At 37.7% G+C, this 25,331-nt stretch overlaps 1 protein-coding gene across 3 annotated transcripts in view; it reads left to right on the top strand.

Annotated features, from left to right (window-relative positions):
• The window catches only part of RBKS (ribokinase), a 69,797-nt gene that overhangs the window by 11,261 nt on the left and 33,205 nt on the right, over positions 1–25,331 (top strand). For 2 of the 3 annotated variants that reach the window (XM_080408318.1, XM_080408319.1), the window contains 5 exons: positions 3,408–3,499; positions 7,882–8,014; positions 12,809–12,872; positions 15,670–15,732; positions 22,667–22,831. In XM_080408318.1, the coding sequence (XP_080264444.1) occupies positions 3,492–3,499; positions 7,882–8,014; positions 12,809–12,872; positions 15,670–15,732; positions 22,667–22,831 (433 nt within the window). In that variant the 5' untranslated portion in view covers positions 3,408–3,491. The remainder of the gene's footprint in view (positions 1–3,407; positions 3,500–7,881; positions 8,015–12,808; positions 12,873–15,669; positions 15,733–22,666; positions 22,832–25,331) is intronic. The other variant, XM_080408317.1, reaches the window with a different exon arrangement.

Genomic DNA, 25,331 nt, shown 5'->3' with positions numbered 1-25,331 from the left:
TTTTGGTTATACTTTTCATTTGTGACTCGTATGGATTCTGTAGGAAGCACTGTAGTTACAAACTTGATGAAAAATTTCATACTTGTCAAAATTATTGCCCTGGGTAATAAGCTTTTAGAGCAACATCTTACTGAAGGAAATTATTAATATTTGGACTGCACTGTACTTCATCTTGATGACTATGTAGTGAGAACACATCTATGATATTGCTCTTACTGCTGTAGTTTATAAAGTAGAATCTGCTTGTGTGCAAAATGTCAACATTTACTGGTGTGTGCTTTGGGTTTTTTTTACCAGGAAAAGACTGATGACAAGATTTTGTAGGGGGGTCAGTAGGTGCCCTATTTTTTGCATGATAGTAAAGCAGAAGGACAGATTACATTGTTGATTTACCAGTATATAAAAAATCGCAATGACAAGAACACGGACCCCGTGGCCTATCCACTCAACCATATTATTTCCACTTTGTTCATTGTTGTCTGATAAATCCTTTCTTTAAGAGGCAGAGAAAAGATTAATGTTCACATATGTCTTATTTATCTTAATCTGTCCTTGGGCATGTAAACATCACTCTTTGCTTGGGTTGCAGAGGTTGTTTTGTTTTGTGTCAATTTTCTGCTTTAGCTCTCATACTTCATCATGATACAATGTTCTATTCAGCATAGGAACCATAGGCAGCCTTCATCAGTTCTGGGTGAGCACAGTGTTTCAGAGACAGTCTATTCTAACATCACCATCAGATTGCTTTGAAAATAATTATGTAACTGCAATTCCAAAAATAATGTAATCGAGAGACATCAATGAAGAACAACGTGGGAGGCAAATAAAGTTCAAGAGTAGCAATTTTGAAAATTTCCACAATCTTTCTTAAATACAAAACAGATGATTGCTAAGAATGATAGAATGTTTGCTGAGTCTTAAATATCTGAAGATAGATTCATATTTGTTTGGGGTTTTTTAATCTTCTTCAAGCTTCAAGTTCAGAGTTAAACATTCCATAGATTATGAATTCATCAATGTTGTGCCCACCTTTTCCCAAAATTTAACTGCTAGTGATGTGAGGAAATGTTACAAGTTTGTTGTCCCATGAGAAAGCTTTTCACTTTTGTCAATCAGTCAAATAAATAATTTCTTTGTGTCAAAAGTTTCATATTGCTAACATAATTCAGGAATTTTGATCTCTTGATGATGGTGTCATTTCACTGAAGTGCAGTACAGTATGCTACTGTAAATGCATCAGGACATTCATCTGTATGCCTTCTTATTTGTTTCATCTTTTAATATCTATGAGGATAAAATCTTCTGCGCAAAGGGTCAAAAGAAGTGTTCATTGAAGATCTTGAAGAGCTGTGGATGTCTATTCTTATTCTACATGTTAAGAATTTTGGTCTTTTTAAATTGAGGTTGTGACTGCACATATAGAAGATACCACACTTGTGACCCTCCTACTGGTAGTCACAGCCATTCATTTAATGTTGTCCCTTGCTAGAGATTTTTGCCAGTTGTTTCAGTTTAGCTGTTTACCATTCAGTAATATGGTCTATAAAACTATAAACCAGTTTGTCTTTTAAGAAATCTATGACTTGTGTTTCATAAAATACATATTATCTCTCATGGCAAAACTGATTGAAAAGATGCCTGCTGCTCTGCACCTATTCAGCATTCACTTGTTTGTGTTGTGGCAATAAACTGTATATTGTGCAAAATCAAACGGGTTTGAAAAAAACCTCTGGATGATGGGGTAAAACTTTTGCATCTCTGCCACCATGCTTCAGCACTGTCCTGCAAAAGGACTGCTTTTTAAGCATCAATTATTTTATCTGTTACCAGTTTGGGTAGTGTTTCTACACTGATTGTTACCATAGGCTAGAGAGAGAACTCAGGCCATCAAACACCCAAGCAATAATGAATTATTTGAATTGTCTGAAAAGTTAATTTTTTTAAAAAGAAAAACTTGTCTTGTTCAGAGACATAGGAAGAAGAAAAAAATGGAGATTTTCTGTAATTTCTAATTGCTTCTTAACAACTTTTTCAGTCATCAGAAATCTGAAGGGAGACTTAAGAACCGAGAACCAGATAGCCCCATACTTAAACCAAGCTGTTTTTAACTAAATTCCTGATGTAGTCTCTTTATACATTTTGGAATTTTTCTACCTTCCAATAATATGTTTTAGTGGATTGTGAAAAGGGTTGAAAGCATAGACGAGTCAAGAATATCAGATTTTGAAAAGAATTGTGGGGTTTTTGTCTCCTTGTTAGGGATTCTTTCCCATAGCACATGTTCAAATCTTTAAAAATTACACTAGACAAAACAGATCAAGGCTAAACCAAAATGTCAAGCCAGATTCAAAAGAGGTCTGAGACATTTTCACCACAATGTTGCACTAATATTCCTAGTTAGTGGCAAGAACGTTCAGTTCTGAGAATCATGAAAGCCCAGTAAATTGTATGTGCCGCTAGACAGTGGCTAGTTACACCTACTCTAAACTCACAGGGATTTTCCCCATCCCAGGGAATTCCCAGGAGGGGAGAAGAGCCAGTTTTATTCAGTGATTCAAAGAGAACAGAATCAAAGCTAAATTCTAGACCTTTACATTATATTCCTTTTCATTAAGACACTTTAAAATGCAGTATTTCTGCTGCCATTTCGATACTCCTGATGATCTCCACGTTTCTTTAGCAATAAAGTCTGAATGTTTCTTTTGATCCTATGTAAATGACAGTCATCTTAGATAATGTGATATCTAATCTAACATACAAATTGTCTTCCACTCTGAGTTGCCTGATAAGAATATTGTTTTTCTTAGAGAGAAGTATTTATGTACTTTTCTATTTTCCTTTCTCATATACATAATTTCTCAAAAACATACTGATACTTTATGCTTTTCTTCAATACATCTAATGAGCTAAGTATACCATATTACCTACTTAAACCTTAGTTACATAGCATTCAGTGTTTTCAACGTACAAAGTACTATCAAGTCAAAGTTTCAACATTGGCTTAGGGCAGTCTGGCCGTACTGCAGCCACAAAAGGCGCTCCTGCTCCTCCCCTCACTCACCTGTTCCTCAAGTTCTGTCCCACCCTGCCTGCTGTATAGTAAGTTGGACCAATTTGCTGGTACAAATTGAAATGACCCTTGGAACAAAAATATTTTTAATTAGGAAGCTCCATGTGCAATATAAGCGGTGCAGGAGAAACAGTGGGGAAAATGCTGCTGAGGAGAGGGCACGGGTTTACATCAGCTTAAGCTTCATATGTCTTTATAGTCCTTTCATGTGTTGAAAACAATGAATAGACACTGGTTAGGTGTCAAGAACTGGAAGCAAAGCATGATTCATTTCAGGATTAATTTATGCAAAACCTGCTAATATAGATCTCTCCCTTTCCCCTCCTTCCTTCTTCAGACTTTCTATCTCTGAATGTGATCTAGTTACTGCTCACATGGGAACTTTTCAAGAAAACCCAGAATACCAGGGAAAGGGACATTAATGACTCAGTAAGTTGCACTTTCACCTCTGATTCAGTGCTTCAACATAGCAGTAAAGGCTTTTGTTCTGTTTCTAATGCCATCCTTACTAAGGGATGTCTGTCTAAAAATACAAATGCTAATCAGCTCTAGCCTTGAAGGGAAGTTGTGGCACACTTACTGGAAGAGAGTGTTGAAGTTACTGCAATGGTGAGATTCTTATGTGTGTACGTTATTCATCGCAAACCTCTGAAACACAAATGGATGTATCATTCTTCATTTGCCATGAACAAATGTGGGCAGCATTGCCCTGTGCTTTACATTTAAATACTGTTTTGTAAAAACTCAGTTCAAATTCTGAGTGATTATATTCCTTTGTTTGTAATGTCCAAATTATTTCTGAATGCTTCAGTCTGAGCTTTCCTCTATAAATACGATTCAGTAGTACGATGCACAATTTCCAAAACATATAGTGATTTTATTTCCCATCTAACTAGCGTTGAGGGGCTTTCAAGTTTAGTTTCTGGTCATTCGTAAGATGTGAGAGCTCAATATCCTTTGTACCATTTATCTTCTCAAAGTTGAGCATAATTTGTCACATAAGCAAAGAGTAGTCTGATGGATAGCAACTTATATTAGGTTTTTCAGGTCAGTGTTTTTAAATTATGTCGAGGTTGTAAATGGCTTTACAAAACATTTTATTTAACAATTCTGAAAGCTTGTGTGACAGTTTTTCTAATTAACTTATTTAGCCTAGTTTCGGAGTAACATTAGCTGTTTCATCACTTTTAGGCTATTTTGAGTATTCTTTGTAGCACCATCAATAAGCCAAGATTTTGTAGTTCTGTAATCATACAGATTACTCATCATTGCCTTCTCATAACAGAAGCCTGAAATGCTCATTAAAATTGTCTGATGTGAACCAAAAGTTAGTATAGTTGCAGAATTAACAAGAGAACAGCATTTTATTAGCAAAAAAAAAATAAAAAAAATTTGGATACCTGTTTCAGTGAAAGTGAAAACTCCAGGCTTATATATAGATCAGTACTCTGAATTTGTTTAATATGGAAAGTAAAAATAGGCTTCTGGAGTGGAGGATTGGTCTGAAAAGACTGACGATCATGCCTGAAATATAATAAGGTGGGGGTTTTGTTTACAGTGAGCTACAGGAACTTGCTGCCTGTTCTTGCCTAGTCTGTTAGCCTATTTTTAAAATTGGCTAATTATAAATCACTGTTCCAACTTGATCCTTTGCCCTGTACCTTTCATCAAAACAATAAAAAAGGTCATCTCCCCATCTTCAACAAGCTATTTGACTCCCACAGGCAGTTGTTATACCGTGCTGCTTGAAACTTGGAGGCTCAGATTCTCATCTCACCGAGCCTGTTCTTTCCCCAGTACAATTATGATGCGTCCATTGGAGTTGCATGTTGATACCAACATAACTGAGAGAATAATTAAGTCATGGTCTGGTCACTGTTAAAACAAGAATAAGTATGGTCGAACATACTTCTTGAAAATGCACATGAACTCAGAGCAGCACTATTAGCAGATGTCTGCTGGGATGTTGCAATTGTTAATCTTTGTCTAAAAATAGATTAGCTTTTTGTGGAAACAAATTCTGTTTAGAATAAGCTATAATCTCTGAAAAACACCCTAGAGGAAGGAGAATGAATTGAGACTTGATACCATTTTCATACTGCAGAATTTAAATGAGAAGACCATGTGAGCTACTGGATTGAGCTGATCTCTGTTTTTGGTTTTGCCACTGGCTTCTTGGCTGACCTGAGGCACAAAAAGGCAAAATTACTTGCCCAAGTTTCACACCCACAAAACAGGAATAATGATGTTGTTCTGCTTTTTAAAGTGTAGTGAGATCTGTGGATGAAAGGAATTACACAAGAGCTGCTACTACTATTTCTTACCAAGACTGGTAGTGTCACAGCACTTTCCAAACTGTCAAGCTACAACAAGGTCTTTTACCACCACATATCCGCACACTCTTCAATGCCAGTCCCTCTGCTGCCTTCTCCTAGTTTCATCTCATCCAGGGCACACTCCCTCTTCTCTTGATTCTTCCTCTCTCCCTTCCTTGGCTGCTCCTTCTTCACTAGCTGCCCAACCCCTTAACAGAACCAGCCACAGCTGCACTTTATCTACATAGGCCAACCCCACCCCTCACCCCTGAAGCCAGCAGTATATTATCAATGCTAATTAACCCAGCTTCATTCCTCTACATGGTACAACTCTACTGAATGGCACATAATTTTAGAAGTGTGCATGCAGTACCCTGGCAGTGGCTGAACATGAGCTTTCTCAGCCAAGTTTTGTGACCTTCATTCTCTGGTCCACTACCATCCCTACTTTGGTATCCCATGGTGAAAATAGCGATAAATTATAGATGTTACCATCAATAAACATTTATCTACAGTCATTACACCTTGTTCCCTGAAATCTTACAGTTACTCACTGTTGTAAACAACGTGCCAGATGCTGCTGTGGGCAGTTTTAACTTAGCAACCCTTTCTATATATATGTAAGGTACTATAAGTATAATTCTAAAAAGCTGTTGCATTTTTATTTAAAATGGTTTAAACATTTCCCAACAGAATGTTCCTGGTTCTGCCTTTCTGGAAACAAAATGAGTGCCATTAGCGGTATGTGTGAGCCTTCTGGCATTTCTCTGTGTCACCCACACAAAATTAACCTGCTGGCTGGGTACCATACCCTCACACTAAAATCCAGGGTGCTCTGTTAGTGAGCATCCTTACTTAGCGTCTGCATCCGTACCTGCATCTGTCTGGCAACTGTAACTACCAATGAAGCACAGACCTGCAGCAACTCCTTCAAAGCAAAAATCTTAATTTCTGGGAGTTCAGGACTTGTTTGGCTTTGCTAGTTTAATTTTAGGTTTTCTTTATATCCTAATGATGCTAAAACTTTGGACTGATGGGTGCTAGAATTGAAAATCGGGAGGAAAAAAAGTTTGCTTTTTCCTGAGTATTTTCAGTAAATTGGGCTGTGCTTTGTCATTAATTCCATAAGATTTTGCAAACACCAACTTGCTCCAGAAGTTGCAGCATAAACTCAGAAAGCAATACACGTATCCTTCATATGCTTTTCAAAAAGCACTCTGTAGGGATTTGCTGATGCAGAAGCATGTCACCTGTTTTCTGAATTGGAGGGATGGCAATTTTGAAGTTTCTGTAAGATTTCTTGGTAAAATAATGTTATGAATTGACAAACAGAGCTGAAGTTAATCTCTTCCTCATTAGGGCAGATTCCTCTGCATTCTTTCAGACTCCCCTTCCCCACGCTCCCTTTCTTTCCTGTAGGCTTTTGGAAAGCTGGCTGAGCTAACTGTCATTGACTGAACAGGTTGCTAGTACATCGTAGGAGGCCTTCCCTCCGTACGTGTTGTGAACTCATTTGTAGCATAAGAGATGGAAGGGATTACATTTTTAATCTTTGTGTCTGGAATGTATGGCTTGAGGAGACAGAAATTTTGGTACTCTGAGTGTTGTAAACACAACTTTGAATTACATATTTTATTAGAAGTGGAAAAGTAAGATTAGCCTTTTGCATTTGGAGAAATTCATCCACACCGTCTCAGTGGTGTCTTTTCTTCCCTTCAACTTTTTCAGGAGATAGCAAAGCATCTGGTAGGGTTAACAAAGTTGCAGTTTTGTTTTGTTTTTTCCAAAATGGAAATGAAACCAGATACACTCCTGATGAGTCTCTGCTTGTATTAGTGCATCTGGTTCTGGGCACCCACCCCCAGAAGGATGTAGATATAATTGGACTGTGTTCAAGAAACAACAAAATGCTGAGAAATTGTAAAGCTTGATTTGTAAGAGAAAAACTTTAAAAAGAAAAAAGTTAATTACGTACAGTGCACCTGAGTGACAGCAAAGGGGAGGAAGGTCTTGATAACAATCTACAATTTTGAGGGGTGTGAACACTAACAAAGTGAAAAATTACTTAGGGTGGTTCAAGAAGGTATAATTAGATGTAATGAAATTAAATTAACAATATGTAAACTTGAGCTGAATGTTAAAGTAAAACAACATGAGGAGTGAGACCTATAGATTTATTATTTATCTGTATTGAGTTAGCACTGGGGAATCTAAGTCAGGGATCAAGTGCTTCTTTTCCTGTAGAAACATGAAACATGAACAAAAGAAATGCAGTCCCTCTCTTGAGTAATAAACAAGAAGCTTGACTGGCATATAAGGAATAAACTTAAACGGGTGGGATGTGGAGTAGAGACCCTAAAAGATCTTTCAAGTCTTTTTTGGTCTTACTGGCTGGCTGTTGGACTATTTAGGATTATAAGAATGTAATTCTTATTTTGAAGATTCTTATTATTTTCAGTCACTAATGTATGTAAATATTACTTGAAATCGGAATAGCCTTACTACGCGATTGCCAAGAGCTGGAGAAACTGTCCTTGGACATAAGTTTTTTGTTGGTTTTGGTGGGAAAGGAGCCAACCAATGTGTCCAGTCTGCTCGACTTGGGGCCAAGACCTCGCTGATCTGCAAGGTAAGCACTGACTTGCTCTTGGATTACAGCTGAACTAAATGATCATGCATATTCCAGTAAACCTTTAGGTGACTTACAGAAAAGTTTTTAGTTTTGTTTTTGGTTTTTTGACTTGTTTCTTTTTGTTTTTATTTTTTAATCCTCCTCTAGGTCCCTTTTCCTTATCTCTGCTGAAAATTTAAGTATGGAGGAAGCTGTTTTAAGAACACTGCCAGAATCAAAGACTAGTTGGCTAGAGGTTTGGCAGAAATTTCATGTAAAGAAGGACTGCAAAACTTAGAGGTACCATGGAAAAAAAATTGGAGAGAAATTGAGATGGTCAAAATTCAAGTAATCTTGATTAGCCCTCCCTCTTTATGTTCCCCACTGTTACAATGATCAGGGCTTCATTGATGACATTCAGGTGCCAGGCATTGTAGTCACTCTGAAATTTACTTTGTAGCTGATTGAAAGTCAAGACAATGACAAGCCAGTAACAAATTTGGGAAATAATGTAAAACTTTTTGCTTCAAGGGTTAAATCATTATCTCATTACTTGAGATCAGGATGAGATGTTTGCTTCCAAATTCTAGCACTTTTGCATGCTATGGGATTTTTTTGCCCACTTTTCTGAAACATCTGATATACAGCATTTCTAAAGACTGGCTCACAGACCATCAGCCTGATTCAGCTTGGCAGGTGCTATGTACTTACAATGCCTTTTTTTATTTTTGTCATTAAACATTACAAGTTTTGAGGGATAATTACTAAGGTTAAGATCAGATTTTCTCTCTCCATAGCCTTACTGTCTATCCTGTGCTAACTGTAGGTGAAACTTCAAATTCACTGGACATACTTTGTTATTGCCATAGCTAGGGAGAATGCTAAATTTGTTGGATCATTGTCAGGGATTTTTTTAGAAGTACTGAAAACATCTCAAGGAAGCCTTTCTCTCTGGTTCTCCAATCCAATATTAAGGTAAAGAATGGTAACTATAGATCTAAATTACACCTGCAAGCATTGCTGTGGATCATTATCACTAGTTCTTCTACAGTGTGGTATTTTTTTTATATTGATAATGTTTGTGCTTCTGTAATAGTGTGTATATTTGATCATCTTTGCATTCAAGAACGATCAGATTCAAGTACAAGATGAACTGGCAATGAATTCCCTGCTAACATTTCCTGCTAAATATTAAAGTTGGGTTTTTTTCACTCGAAGTGTGAATTTTGTTTTATTTCTTAATGGTCTAGCCTTTGCTCAGTGCATACATGTTTCTGGAAACATTTACTTTCCTAATAAAATTTAGCAATTTCTATAATTTCAAATTACTTTCCAGAAGAGGGACATTCTGCTGAAGTGTGGCATCCTCTTATATAAAATATAATATAGATAGAGGATATCCTTAATAAGAATAGGGGTAGACAGATCAAGTGACAAGGCGTTCTTCCTACCTCAGAGCTGTAAAATACAAAGGAGAGACGGTGACTATCTGGTGAGGATTTGAGAGGGGGAGTTTTAGGATGACTTACAGCTATGACTAGAGATGCCATAGAATGCTGTGGATTTTAGTGTAAAATTGAAGTACTGAGTTTGATTAGTGGAAGTTCAAACTGTTCTGCTGTGTGCTTGGATGTCTCTGCAAGTGGCTGCTGTTACTCTGGGTTATCAATATGTATCACAGTAGTAGTCTTAAACTCCCCTCCTTAATTTGCTCAGTACAGTAAAACAATATATTGATGGAATAGTTGCCACTTCAAAAAGACGAGAAAGACAGTTGTTCAGAGAAAGGTACAGGATTACTGTCAGGGAACTAAAGGATATAAGCGGTTAAATTAATTGCTGGTGTTCATACAAGAACCCTGTTGCACTACTGAAAATTGCAGTGGTCTCGAGAGCCCAAACTCTTCAAAGCTGTTTTTTTGTTTGTTTGGGTTTTTGGAGGTTGTATGTGCTGAAAAAAGTCCTGCTTTACTTCTGATGAACTATTTGGAGTGATCCTCACTGGATGATGATGTCACTAGCCTGATAACTGCATATACTAAATTTTACTTAATCCTCAGCTGCATTTGATTCCTACTTAGAACTAGGAAGTGATGTATTACCATGCTATGTACTCTTTTCTCTTTAGATGATTTCTAAGCCAAATTTATGTTAAAGTGCTGTAAGCCTGAATCCTCACTTCATTGTGAGAACATAGCTATATCATGATGCATCCCACAATATGATGGATATATTCAATTGTTTTTCCTTTTGTATTACTGTCATATAGTTATCTTTAATACCTGTTTCATTACCTTATGAAGAAAAAAAGTAAACACTCAAAAAAAAAGTGCATATAGAATAGATTAAACAATTGAATAGATTAAACAATTGTCAAGAGTTACATGTTTTTGTTCTATTTCAGGTACAGATGAGTTTGATTCTCTAAGCTGCTAGAATTTTAGCTGCTATCATGCCAGCTAGCTCCCCTAGCTCCACATGCAAAACATGACAGTAAGCAGGGAAAACTCCGACTGAAAAATACTCACATAATTCCACTCATTCCAATATACAAACTGTGTGACCATAAGGCTTGTACAAGTGGCTGCTGTTGTTAAGAACTGAATAAAGAAGAAATGCTATTTCAGCACATACAATGATCTGTGGTCAGCAGGCTAAGGCATTTATTTTTCTGTTTACATGATAGTCCATCTAGCACAGTCTGTGCAAAAGCAGAAAATACTTAAAAAAATGTTATATAATTTGACATGGTCAGTAAATATGCCTTTAAACTAGAACGAGCCTGATGTCCAATATTCTGTCCTCCTTGCGGGTAAAGCCTGAATGGAAAGATAAGCCTTTTGAATGCACTAGGATTAACTGGGTTGGATGCAGATGAAGTAACATGGAAAAAAGTTTCCAGAGGAAAAGGGCCTCCATGGAGTCCCCTCCAAGGGCTTCCCTCCAGCACTGAGATGTCTTGCTGTGAGCAAAAGTACTACAGCTGATTTCAGTTGTTATGACAGTTGAACAATAAGGGATGGCTGTCTGTCAGTTGTGTAGGACCCAGAGCTGAAGGAAGGAAGTTTCAGTTGAGCTTTTGGAAAATGGTTATGAAATATTTTGTTGCTGAAATAACTGAGCAAATCCTGAGATTTGTTGTAGAAACTTTATTAGCAGCAAGGGAGGGAGAAAGTGATACCATCAGGTAGAATGCATTCCATTAGTACAGCTGTTAGGCTGCAGAGGTGAGCAGACTCACTTTTAAATTGCAGATGGCTGCAGTGATCCAGCCTAAAGCAGTAGGAAGATGCAGCTTCTGACAACCTGCCCTGTCTGGCAAATTGGGAGTAGTCAGAGATACAGAAATATTCTAATATGCAAACAATGAATAAGATGGTGACCAAAGTAAATGGTGGTGTGGGGTTTTTTTGCATGTACCAGAGGAATGTTCCATCTGGTTAGACTGTTTTGACCTAAATTGCTGTCCTACTTCAGTAAGACTGGGACCATCCCTAATAATGCTTTAGAAAAATCCTTTATAGAGGCTGTAGGAAATGAAAATATGTTTCAAAACATGGTTGTGCAATAGAATATGTGGTGGGAAGGATCATCCACCCATTGCACTTTAAAGTTTAGAATTCTGAAACACAAGGTTTGATCCTTGTGATCACTAGTTAGTACTTGGGTCTTCTCTGAGGTTTCTAAAGGACTGAGCTCATAAGTAGACCAATTTCTAACAGCAGGCAATAGAGGCAGCTGCTTTGTGCTTCTGGTAACTCAAATACACCGTTAGCCATTTAGTGCTGTTTTATGAGAAGATGGATCATTAGGACTCCTCATGTAATTCCTTCATTGTCTAGACCGTGACCAGGATCTTGATTTGGCTTCCAATCTGAAAGATTTATTTTTTTTTCTCTTGCAAAGATATTTCCAGTAGCATTGGTCAGTCTTTGATACTTCTGATACACACAATTTACTCTTGGAAGTGGAAGCACACACTATGCATGCTCAAAACATAGGCTAAAAGAGGTGAATTCAAAGCCATGTTGGTTTTATAAATATATTTTAAATGCTATTTTGACATTAAGCAAGTTATACCATTTTTTTCTCCATATATACATTTCTGTGTAATGTAACAAAAAGGAATTTTTATTAGTCTGAATAAACAGCAAGCAGAATTCTGTTCAGGTAAAAGGATTAGTGGAGCTGAAATTACAAGCTCTTTAACTTGCTGTTAGAAAAACAAGAGCATAGCTTGACTCCCTAACTCAACTTGATCTGCTGTTGCTGTATAAAGCAAACAAAAAATGTTGAATTTGTAAACAGTACATTTAGTACTGAGAATTATAGAAACCAGCAATGGCATGTTTGTTGTCACTTTCTGCTCTGTAACTACAGTTTGATATTTTTCCACCAAGGGAACTTGAGATAGAAAATACAAAATAGGAATGGCAATTAAGATGGACACCGGAGTTGCTAAGTGCTTTTAATTCAAAGCTGAATAATTCAGTATATGTCCAGATTTTACAATCCCCAGCAGGTTTCAGTGTCAAGGGAACACAGTGGTTGTAAGAGGATGAAACTTGAATATAGCAACATGGGTGTAAGGGGGAGTTTTGTAATAAAGGAGGAGAAAACTGCAGAACACTATTCCTGTTGTTTATTAATGTTATTAATACATTTTACTATTATTTGTTTATTAATAAGGGAAAGTGCTGCAACACAAAGTGTTGTATTCAAATTGGATTAGAGCGTTCTGTTGTCTAAAGATGATCCATCTGTCCTCTCACCTTTCTGTCAAGAAAACCTATCCTTTTATCTTTTGTGTAGGTTGGGAAGGATTCCTTTGGCAATGATTATGTTGAAAACTTGAAGAAGAATGGTATTTCTACAGGTAAAATTATACTTTAAAAAAAACCCTTTTGTTTCATTTTTAGGCTTTAAAGACTGGTAGTGGAGGGTTTCTTATTTTATTGCCTCATTGGATGTGTTTTATCATTCAAAACTATGAATAGTTGTTTTAACATAGCTGGCAGAACTGAATGAATATGGGTGAGAATGTGGGGACTTCTGAAATCAGCTGTACCACTAAAAATAAAATGTAATTTATTACCTCTAAATCTCAGAGGATTACATCAGCGCAAGGCACGTGAAGATAACTTGCTGTTATGCAATTCTTTAGGCTGGCATTAGTGATGGTAATGCCTGGTTAGAAATTGAAAAATCCAGTCTGATTATTCAATCTCAATTTCATGTTGGGAAGGGAGGGGTACAGTGGAAAAGCATTTGTCAACGCAGTCTATTTCACCTCTGTTTTGTGAAATGACAGGTGCAGTCATTTTAGAGACTGCAGCTGATATTTGTTAACACACACACAAAAATCAATGTTAAAAGGCTTTCGGGAAAAGGGAAAATTAAGCATTCACAATATCCTAGTATCTTTGCACCTCTGCAACCCTAATTCTCTCTTGTGTAAATGTGTTGTTGTGTGCTACTTAACTACATGATCACATTTTTTTTTACATTACTCTGGTCTTCTTCAGGGTGGACAAGGATGGACAGATGCAATCATGAAGTGCCAATTCAGTATTCTGTTTATCTTTTCTGTTTAATGTGCAGCCACGAGCTTCATTTACTGCATTATTCAAATTCTGCTTTAAAGACAGAGCTATCAGTATTTTGTGGGCTTTTATTATGCTTATCAGTATAGCATCTAAATATTTCACAAATGTATATACAGGTTTATTCATTGCATATCTTCCAACTTAGGCAAGAAACCAAGCAAGGATACTATAAAAACAGTGTCTGTTAGTGTACAGTTCTAAATCTCTCCAAAGTATGCCTACCTTATGAATAAAGTCTTTGATCATGTAAATAAAACTATTATAATGCATAGCACTTAGTGGAAATGTATATTCCACAAGGAACCTTAAAACTCATGTTTTCAGATTTAAATGATTGATCTTGTAATGTTAAACATATATTTTTAAATATCTTTATAGCAGCAAAAGAAAAGTGTAGGAGAAAAATTTCAGAAATTCCATCATAGTGCACTTCACTGATAACTAGATACATCAATTGAAGGGTTGGAACCTTTAGGTCCAAGGTATCAGTTTCTGTGGACTGAGTTAAAATTATGTCAGAAGGGTGTTAGATTGTCACCCCTCTACACTGGTCAGCCCTGGAGGAGGATAGGTTGTACTGCTCGTGGGGCTGGTCCAGGATCCCAGCTTGCATTAGAGGATTTGAAGACAAGGGTGATTCAGCGTGCACAGACCTTTTTTGCTTAGGACAGTCTTATTTCAGGCCCTGGCTTTTCATTTCAGTTTAATCTTTGTCTAGCCTATTCCTGTTGTTATACGTAAGGATACTGGGTAATGGGTGAAAATTCTTGCCATAATGCCAGTTCTGCCAGCTTCCATTTCCTGGATCCTTGTCATATGTCTTTGTTTACGTTGCTCTTCTATTTCCTAACATATCACCTTACCCCTTTTCTTTCGAATTCCAATCTGTTTCATAATTTTCCCCTTTCCCAGTCTTCCTGTTGTCCACAACGTATGAGCTGCCAGTGCTGTTCCGACCATTTAGACCTTTAATGATATGTTACTCTCTGTCCCACATTTGAACTGTGCAGCTTGCAGCTCATGCTGCTTATTTTCTGCAGGAAGAGCACTGAGAGCACAGAAGACACAAGTTCCCTGCTTTCAATTCCAGTGTCTAGAGCGAGCTCATGATGAGGTTATAATTGCAAGGAAAGTTCTGCTGTGACTGTTGTAACTCAGAACTAGATACTGGTACCTCCAGGGCGAGTACCCGCAATACTTTAGCAAAACTGAATGAGCATGATGTTATTTGTTTTTTCAGTCTTGTTCAGATTTGAGCAGATACTTAAATTGGCCACAAAAGGCACGTCTTCAGAAAGAAGCCAACTTTTGCCCAACATAAAGTCCGTGTTCTAAAATGTTAGAACACCAGAGCCTCTTAAACAAAAGGTCACCACAATTTGTCTCAAAGTAGTAGATTTTTCTCCCAATACAGTTCGGGGCGCGGGGGTGGTAGAAACCAAACTCAACTTTTCTGGCAGTTTCCTACTACGGTTCTACCTACAAAAACCCACCTGTCATAGAAAGTTTCGGACCACTGGTTAATATTTGACAAATTTGCTGACAGCTGAAAACAGGTTCTTATAGTAGTATATATGGAACAATCTTTATAATAGACAGCACTGCCAGCCTCATTTCTAGTTAATTTATCTGAATAATAATCCAAAGAGGAAACATACAGCCTCACCACTGCCTTCATAGCACGATCTGCAGTATTAAATGCTGTGTTGTTTTAATATTTTCGTTTTCTCCAGTGTTGACTCTGTTGCTTCATTGGATAAAAGAAATACTTCCATGTAGGAGTAGAGTGCCTGAGAAGGCTGCATAAATAACATGCTTTCTCTAAAGCAGAGATGTAGCCAAATTAAAGAATGTTGGACTCGCATTTCTGTTTTGTGGGTGTAAATTAACACTTTTTGTTGTTGTTAGCTTCTCTGGCATTGTTGCACATGAAAGAGTAATTAGCATTTTTAAATTGCTGGAGGTTATGGGTTCATTTTAGATTTAATTCAATTAAACTGCATCACATGCTATTGGTTGAAAGTAATGTATTGAAGTAATGCATGCTGTAACTTTTCCCTTTCTTAGCATTTGTAGGTCAGACTACAGATGCTGCTACTGGAGCTGCTTCAATAATTGTCGACAGTGAAGGTACATATTTCTACTCTGAATTGTCCTTTTTGTTCTGCATCTACAGCCATAAAAGAAACCTTTGCCATGTCACTGTTAATTGTGGAATTATTTTTTCTATATCTTTCATTTTTTTCATGATCTTATTCACACTTCATTGCACTTCCTTTTTTATTACAGGCAACATTGTAGGATGAGGTGACTAAAAGCAGCAGAATCAGATGCTTAGATTAGCAGTGCAATAGCCATAATTCAATCAGCCAGCTGATCTATCTAGTTTTACAATGACCAGTGCACAGTGTAGCAGAAAGTTAAAGCTCTCCTTTTCCACTACAACTTACGTAGCACTTTTACTATAGAGTCATATAATTATGTTGGAAAAGATCTTTAAGATCATTGAGTCCAACTCTTAACCCAGCACTGCCAAGTCCACCACTAAACTGTGTCCCTAAGTGCCACATCTGCATGTCTTTTAAACACCTCCAGGGATGGTGACTCAACTACTTCCCTGGGCAGCCTGTTCCAATGCTTGAGAATCCTTTCAGTGGAGAAATTTTTTCTAATATCCAATTTAAACCTCCCCTGATGCAACTTGAGGCCATTTCCTCTTGTCCTGTGAGGAAAGAGTTTGCCTCCTCAGCGCATTGAGTCATTATGCTCTGAATCAGGAAAATAAATTGTCCTTAGTATAAGTGGAAATATTTATGTTGATCTTGTAATATTACCACAATTCTTGATCCCAAGTTGCATCTGCAGTGATGAATACACAGTGAAATGGCCTGTTTAGTTTTCCTGTGTTAATTTTCCTTAGCCTATGCCTTTGCTTTCATATTGCAGAAGAAGAAAAAGAGGTTTGGCTTGCTTTCATATTCTTCAAGATTGCTAAATTATCCTCTGAAAACCTTCTGTTTATCTTTTCCTCAAGCAACTTATTGAGAGCTCTTAGGAGAAACATGTGTGTCTGGATCAAAATTTAGAGCTCAGGACCAATAATGTTTTTGCAAACATAGCAAATTAAGTGTGATTGGTTTAGTTCACTTTTGGCACAGCTAAGAGCCTTCATTTGAACAGTTACCACAGCTTAGCTGACACATCAACTTGACAAGCTCCTATGTAACCTGATGGTACTACATGGGCTACAGCTCAAAATGGGAAAGGAAACATGACTATTCACTCCAGGAACAAACCTGGGAAGGGGCTGTGACTAAAAGCAAGTCTACACAGGAACATTCAGGAAAATTAGGCAAATTAGTTGGAGATGTGAGTTTAATTTTCCCTAAGTAAGATTAATCAAAGCCTTGCATGACAGCTCTAATTCAGAAATAAGGTAGCTCTAATGCATTGAATAAACTGGATACCGGCCTCTTACTTCCACCTCCTTCTCTTGGTTTGGATCAGCAGGTAAATTACCACAGCAACTCTGATGAAGTTCTTTCTTAGGCCACATGCAGTCACTACTCTGGCCAGTGTAAATAAGAGAGACAGTAAGAATCTAGTAGCACGCTCCCAGGGCTCACTGTTTTGTACATGTAACCATGTCTTGCACTAGGTGTGCTGTCCAGAAGGGTTGGGTAAGAAGCAGTCTTATTGCTTCCCAGTTCATGTGCATGGCTGGCTAAGATAAACATGGTCCAAACTTGAATGAACAGAGGTTGAACTATTAAAATTATAACACCATGAATTTTTCTGAAGGATAAGGAACAAAACCATCTTGTAGATCTAAACCTTTTTAAGCACCAGGAAAAGAAAAGGGAAACCGATTCAGTGCGATGAGGTTCACAGTGGGCTATCTTATATGTTAGTGTCAATGTGAAGGGTCTCCGATAGTCTTGTGATTCACGTAATGAGATGAATAATGCATAAAGTCATGTAGTTTGTTTCTTTCAGAAACGGAAAAATCGTAAATTAAGTTACTGCTGGCCTCAGATTTCATTTAAAATCTAGTAGAAGAGCAAACCTGGTCAGAACTATGCTATAAAGCAAACAGATGCACAGAATTGGTAATGGTTCGGGTTGTTACTTCTTTCTAAAACCATCTGGTGCCTGAATTGAGTAAATTGCAATAAAATAGCAGTACTTATGTGCTTTGCTGTTGCAAGAGACACTTTTTTTTTTCCTGTAGAAACCTGGCTGATTTGACCTAAACAGGTTTTACAGCACTTTTTGAAAGGCTTGTCTGCACATGCATGTTTTACCACAGTAGTTGTGCTGGCATAGCTGAAACACCACAGCATTCAATGCACTGATGTAAAGTAGTTTCTGCTAGTTCAAATTATACCTAAAAGGGAAGCATTTGAAACTGGGGGTGGTGATGGTGTATTGTGTTAAGACAATGAGGGACAAGTGAAAAACATAGGTATCGTCTCTCTAAATCGCCAAGTTTTACTTGCTGTATTGTCACATAGGTAACCTGCACTTTGTCTTACCAAATGCAACTACCAGTACCTGGGAAAAATATCAACTGAGTAAAATCACAGGCAGAAGCAGGCGAGATACTCAAGTCAAAGGAACAGGCTATGATGGATGAGTGAAAGCAGAGGAAAAGAAAGCTGTAGAAAGCAGAGTCAGAGGAGGCTCTGAAGTAAACTTTCCCTGATGTTACCTGTCTGTCTAGCTGGCACTGCTGAATTTCTGGGAAGATTTTTACTGGTTACTGAATTGCACAGCTATAACTCACCCATCATTATAATTGGCAAAGCACCAAAAATTTGAAAATTATTAGGCACATTTGACATTCTTAAAGTTGCATTATATTCTGAGACAATACAGTATAGTTTCAATAAAAGATAGAGAGGTTAAATCCCTGCTTTAATGCAAAATGGTGGAGTGATGTTCAACAAGTTTATAGTGCTGCATTGGAAAACATGCAGCCCAGATTTGTTGCAAAGGTTCCTTCTGAGCTGGTCTCAGAAGCCCGTGCTGAAATTTTTCTGGAACTTCCAAGTTCCTTTTAGTTGTTCTCTTTTATGCAACCGCCTCTTTGTATAGGCTTTGACTAAACACAAGCTTCAGTTTACCAGAACCCTGTACGCTTTGAATCTGTACTTCCTCTTGTAAGGAGAAATGCTGGTACATCCAGCTGCTTTTCTTAACATGCTTTCTTTGAGGTGCACCGCACCACTTTGAACCCAGTTTTTGTTTCTCCTTTCAGCCTGCCTTCTTTCCCCTAGCTCTGTCACTTAGCACACCTGCTAACATTGCGCAATTGAATGGTAAGAATTCCATAAAGTCATGATGTGTATTGCACTTTTGCATACAGATATGGGGGGGGGGGGGGGGGGGGGGGGGGGAAATCCATAAGGATTATTTTTTACATGAGTACCTGTGAATTTTGTTGCAGTTTTGTCCATATCTGGTAGTGGTTGTTGATGGTGCCATTAAGCTGGCCTCACTGGACCAGTAGTTTGAACCAGTGTGACAATTTCCATGTTCATTGCAAAAATGCAGTGGAGGGACAACAGAGGTTGGCAGGTCATGATTAAAGTGCTCTTAGTTATTGGAAGTTAAGACAAAGCTTACCTGCACAGAACACTGCTAGATAACCCTCACTTAAGATAAGCATTGTGCTGACTTTATGATAATTATTAATCATTCATGAACAGTGAATAGGTGTTATTTTGTAAGTAAGTGTACTTTCAATACCAAAGTGCTACTAGTATAAAAAAAACGTTCAAAATATATGTTTAGATAAGGCTAAATAAACAAGGCAAACTGAGAATACGTACCAGCTTGTTTGAATTACACTTTCCAAAGAGAAAATCTGTGTTTTGAACCTTCAGGGTTATGAAGAAAAGTCACCTGGATTTTTATAGAATTTCTGTGTATTGGCTTTCATCACGAACTTGAATGGTTTTTGTACAAGATTATGCTTCTACCAGGTGATTGCATAGAAATTATGATACCATGACACACCCAGAATTTGCCCTCATATTCATGAACTGTGTGATTTGGCAGCAAATGTTTTTCTTATATCGTTCTTTTCTGGTCACAAATATCTTTTTTTCCCTATGAATTATTTGCAGAAGCTCTGCAGCTATTGGTATAATTGCATTGTTTTGAGATTTTGGTGAGTTCTAAGCACTACTGATGCTTTTAGGTTCATCATCCCATTTAAAAAAGTGATCATTATTGCACTGTGGTGTTTACTGGTTTGCCTTTGAGTTTTCCACTGACACTTCTCATCTGGTGGCATGTATAAAATGGCACTTGTAAAAAAAAATCTAGCTTGAGTTGCCCATCTTTCTAAGAAGTGACAGCAGCAGGTTTAGAAGTCCAACTGAGGACAGTATTTATATATGCAACATTCACACTGTTTTTAAGTATTGATTGGATCCAATCCCCATCTGGTGTAAACTTGCACAAGTTTATCAGCTGCGTTTCGCTGTTCTAGTTTATAGCAACTCTGAATGTGGCCCTTAATATACTAGCTGATGTCTGCAAAACTTAAAATTTGATGCTCCCATCAAAACTGAGAATTTTTAACCTAAGTGAAGTTATGTTAGAACGATTGGTAATGCAGTAAGTGTATTTTTCTCATTCTCAGTGTGGGTAGCGTTTTACCTTACTTGAGCTGTTTCAAAGTTACGTGAATGACTTAAGGCTTCACCTAGAGTTAACAGAGATACATAGGCATTTCCAGACTAGTTTATCTCCCCCTCAAACAGGTATCTAAGATATGTAAGATTAAAAAAACTCTCAAAATACTCATGTCTCCTCCTTGTTGAAGGAACCTAGAAAAGTCTTTTTTAGAAATGAGTTTTCTTCAAATTTTCTAGAACGTAGGATTTTTTAAAAAAACTTTTAAAAATTAGTCAGTGTTGGACAAGATGAATCCCACCCCTCTTTGCCATCTGTCTTTAACTCTGTTGTCCCTGGTGCTTATTTCCCATCTGATTTCCCTGGCAAGAAATAATTGCTTTCAACAAAGTGGTTGCTGTTTATACAAAATGCTGGTGTTGATTGGGAGTGCATGGGTCTGGGTTCTGCTTTCCTGCGTGCTGGTGTGAGTTTGTGGTGACTGCTGTCATTCCGTTAGTGAGGTATAGATGGCTTTCTCTCTCCAGCTTGGGTTAAGCCCATCCAGACTGTACACCACAGTAGGTACTGCATTTCCCTGGCAGGTGTGAAAGCAGACTTTAAGTCTCTGACCTTTTGTAGTTACAAAGAAAAGCTCCTGACTGTGATCCAGTGCAACATGGTCTACCTTGAATTTGCACATATGGATTTAAGCAAACAGTCTTCCTTATCGCCTTGGGCCATTAGCTCTGAAGTCTAATAATAATATACATGTCAGTACAGCTAAATAGTTTAGCAAGATAACGCAGCAAGACATGTGGATAGAGTCTGAGATTCTAGGTAGCACAGAGTCCAGGCAGAAGTGAAATAAATTTTTGTTCCACTGATTCCCTGCCTTTTACTGTTTGCACTGCTGCACCCCATAAGCTTTCAAAATATACACCTGGGCAAAATACGTGCAATTTGCCTTTGAATGTTTCCTCAGCAGGACTCGGATATCTTTGATAGCATTTACTTGTTGCAGAAGGTTTTTTCTCTCTTTTTTTTTTTTTATTTTTTTTTAATCCGAGATGCCCCTCATTGTCTGTTGAAAAGCAGGGCGTTGGCTTTAAATGCTGAGGTTTTGCTTTTCATATGCAGCTGTTCTGTACCAAACCATTGACAGCGGAATTGCTTTGGAAAGCTTGTGCCCCTCCCTCTGAGATCACTATATTATTCTTTCCATTGTCCTGCTTTCTTTTCAGAACATATTTAGGGAGACAAGCTTTGCACGTTTCTTATTCAAAGGACTTTGAAGTTGCATTCAACAAAAATAATGTATTTAAAAACATAAATATTTATTTACAGAGTAATTCAGTTCATTACAGAATTGGTAGCCTTTAATGATTGGCAGTCCTTAAAGGAATCTTCAGCGGGGGCGGGCTGAGCCTGTAAATCAAGGAACAACTGACTTATTGAATTTAATACCTGAGTGATTAATAATAAATTTTAATTTGAAGGCACCCATGCCTGAAGGTCTCGAGGTGTTGTAACATAGATTAAAAAAGAAAGAAGGAAAGAAAGAAACTACAGTAAAAGAAAGTAACTTATATGTCTGAATTAAAACAAAAGAATACTTGGAACCTACGTAAATGAACCTTCTCACCTGTAAAACAAACTGTGAGAATGAAAAGGATCTTAGATGTGAGATACTTTGAGATACTGCTGTGCTTCCACACATACAGCTTTGCTTAGACCATTCTACTGGCCAGCTTTAAGGGAAGACGAGTATGTCACCCACCTTCTTCACTTACTTCTGGTAGAGCTTTCCTTAGACACGGGCATTACCTTGATGGGTTTTGGTGACAAGCTGATTCTGTTTTTCACGATGGTTAGGGACCCTAACGTGAAGTGTTGCAGGGAAATAGAGCAAGCCTGCTTCTGTGAAATCTAAAGAATATGCATAGTTTTCATGGCTCTGTGAAATATTCTCTGTTCCCAGCTGATGGGAAAATTAAAATTATTATGGCATTTTTGGCATATGAACACAGTAATCACATTGATGCTTTTCTCTTCCAAGTGCCACCAGAATATTTTAGGAAAATGCAAATATTACCCTTAGCCTGTATCCCCCATCTCCACTGTGACTACTATAATGCTTCTCTAAAGCTCACAGAAACCACCAAAATAAGGCTGGGGAAAGCCCATACATGACTTTTCCCAAATAAATATATAATGCATTTGTTGTGCAGTGTAGCATTCATTAGTCCATCCATCTTTTTGATTATCATCTGAAATCTGTGGGTATTTGAAAATGTCAGCAATGCATACATTTTTAGTGGGGGTTTTTTTGGAAATCAAATTGAAATGCTCATCTGAAATGTATTGTAGAAAAGCAAGGAATTGTTTTACATACTTTATTGCAAAAGTTAATGTAAAAAACACAATATGTTCTCTTTAGGACAGAATGTCATTGCCATAGTCCCAGGAGCCAACCTGCTTTTAAATTTTGAAGACCTGAAAAGAGCTTCGGATGTCATCCAGAAAGCCAGAGTGGTTGTTTGCCAGCTAGAAATAACCCCTGCTGTTTCTCTTGAAGCTCTGAAAATGGCACATGCCAGTGGAGGTAATTTAACATAAGCCATTCTGTTTCTCTCATTTCTGTTGCATGAAAAATATTCTTTATCATGCTTTCTAAATAAAGATCCTGTGGTCTATTCTGGTGTCTGTCATACCAGTTTTATTTAGAAATGAAACAATAGCCAATAAATTCATGCTACGCTAATGAAAACTGGATTCAGTTTTAAAATTTTGCAGTGTTTACCTTGAATGGCAAATCAACCCATACCCTTATAATCTCCCCGTATATGTCTGGTGCTGCCTTTTGTCCTATTTTCATGCTGTGACTAAATACAGTATAATGCTGTTAGGTCAGGAGCTATGGGCCTGACTCTGGTATTATTTTTGAGCAGAACAAGCATAATGAATGCAAGTCAGTGAAGTTCCACACACAATAAAGTGAATGAAATGACCTCAAAAACAGACTTATGCCCTTATTCTCCCAGCGTAGCAGTAGGTATGGCTGTGGTTTTCTATGTAGAAGTTAACATCCTTAAAGTAAAAGAAAATGCTTTGTCTTCTTAACCAAAACTCTTCGAGTGTGACTTGGCATGCTGCCATTGAATAGACAGTCATGGTCTGTGAAATTATTCGTAAATTGTTACTGTGCTGTACTTTTAAATGTAGCCCATTGTTCCTTCGGTGTAGCATATACATAGATAAAAGCTGACATTTTGCTTGAACAGGATGGGGTTTCACTACCGACATGATGGTTTTTGTTGTTTAAGTGCCTGTAATGCTTTCAGTTACTCAAGCACAGTTACCACAGTATTTGAACACTAACTAAATAATTATGCAAGTGAGGCATCTATATGAGATTAAAAATATGTTGTTCACACCACCTATCCAGAAGATAAGACTGTGAGGGAATAGCTCGTAGTATGGCCAATCATGCAACAGTTCAGGGATGGAACTGGGATCAGAACTAACTGGTTCCTTGTGGCCGGGCCCAGGCTTGCTCCAGTAGATCATAACACGCTGGGTTTGTTGATTCTTCAGTCATCCTTCTGCACCGAGATCTGCTGTGCAACTGTTGTGATCACTAGTCTTCACACACTAGTGAAGATGTCAGATGTAGCAGCACTTAATCCATCATGTTCGTGCATTTTGAGCTGATTTAAGCAGCTGTGTTAGATGTGAGGCTGGGAAAGAGTGGCTTTTAAATTGTGGTGGTTATAGCAATAAACTCTAGAAAGAGAACTGCACATGGGGAAAAATTATTGTTACTTCTGTTTCAAATGCCAAAAGTGGGTTCATGCAAACCTAGTAAAAACTAAAAACTTTAGAAAAGAGTAGCACCTGGAATGCTTAAAATGTGTGTGTGTGTGTATGTGCAACAGAGTTTACTGTATTTTTTTGTTATGTTTTGCAAAAACAGATAAAAGCATTCTTAACCTAGTGGTTAATGGACGATAGCTGAGTCATGAGTCAATATCCATGACTTATTTTGTCTGCTTCTAACTCCATGGATAGTTTTGTTAAGAGGTGTCATACTTTTGTCACCCTCATATGACAAGATGCCAGCCTGTGGCAGAAGAAAAGACAGGATATTTTAAAGGCAATTAAAAAAAAATCCAAACCTGATGCGTGGAACAGACATGCAAGCATTTAGCAACTGTAGACAGCACTATGTATCAAGGAAAAATAGTAGGTAACTGTGGGCCAGCTGTAGTTCTGTGCTGTCAGTCTGCTATCATTGGGCTGCTCCCGTATCAGGAAAGCTTTGGTTGCTTCTGCTTTAAAGCAGCAGGCTACACATGTTCAAATGTCATGTGCATTCAAATCTAAGTAAACAGCTGAGTTTGTAGCACTGTAAAAATCTATCCTTAGCCAACTGTAAATTGGTGAATGCGATTTCCTTTCTTTTAGCCTGCAATACCCTCATGTATAATGCAGTAGTGCATGTTAGGATGTGCACTAGACTATTTTTGTTTAAAACAGATGCATATCCAGATGCCTCAAACCTCTGTTTCAAGGGGGTTTTTGCTTGTTTTTCTTCATTCTTAAAGAAATAAATGATAAGGCGGCAAAAGAATGTGGACACACAGGCAAGAACCCTTTGCTTCTGTTCAGTGAACACCACCTGAATCTGTAAGCTGGAAAGGGACTTATTATATTCTGACATTCTGTCATTGTGGCACTGATTATTAAAGATCTTGTGACAGTCTTGGAGAGAAGGAAGGAGGGAGGGAGAGAAGGGAGGGAGGTTTGTAAATAATTACATGAAGTGGGTATAAATTGTAGTGGAAATCTGACTGGGAAATTCTAGGGATTTTAGTGGCCACGTGTGGTAAAGCTGCTGCTGCTTCCAAGAGGGGGACCACTTCACTGATGGGCAAAATGTTATTGTGTATCAAAGTCTGTAAAGCAGTTTTAGGGCTTCTGTAATGACGAACCCTGTAAAAGATGGCTAATAATGTCCAACCTGTTAATATTGTAGTGAAGAATGGGCTGGGAGCTGCCTCAGTTATTAAGATTCCATGTCGCTTGCAAGTAAAGGATCTATT

The sequence above is a fragment of the Falco punctatus genome (genome assembly GCF_963210335.1).
Source record: "Falco punctatus genome assembly, chromosome: 12".
Classification (NCBI taxonomy): Eukaryota; Metazoa; Chordata; class Aves; order Falconiformes; family Falconidae; genus Falco; species Falco punctatus.
The sequence above is the reverse complement of the archived record's forward strand: the minus strand, read 5'-3'. Positions and strand labels throughout refer to the sequence as shown.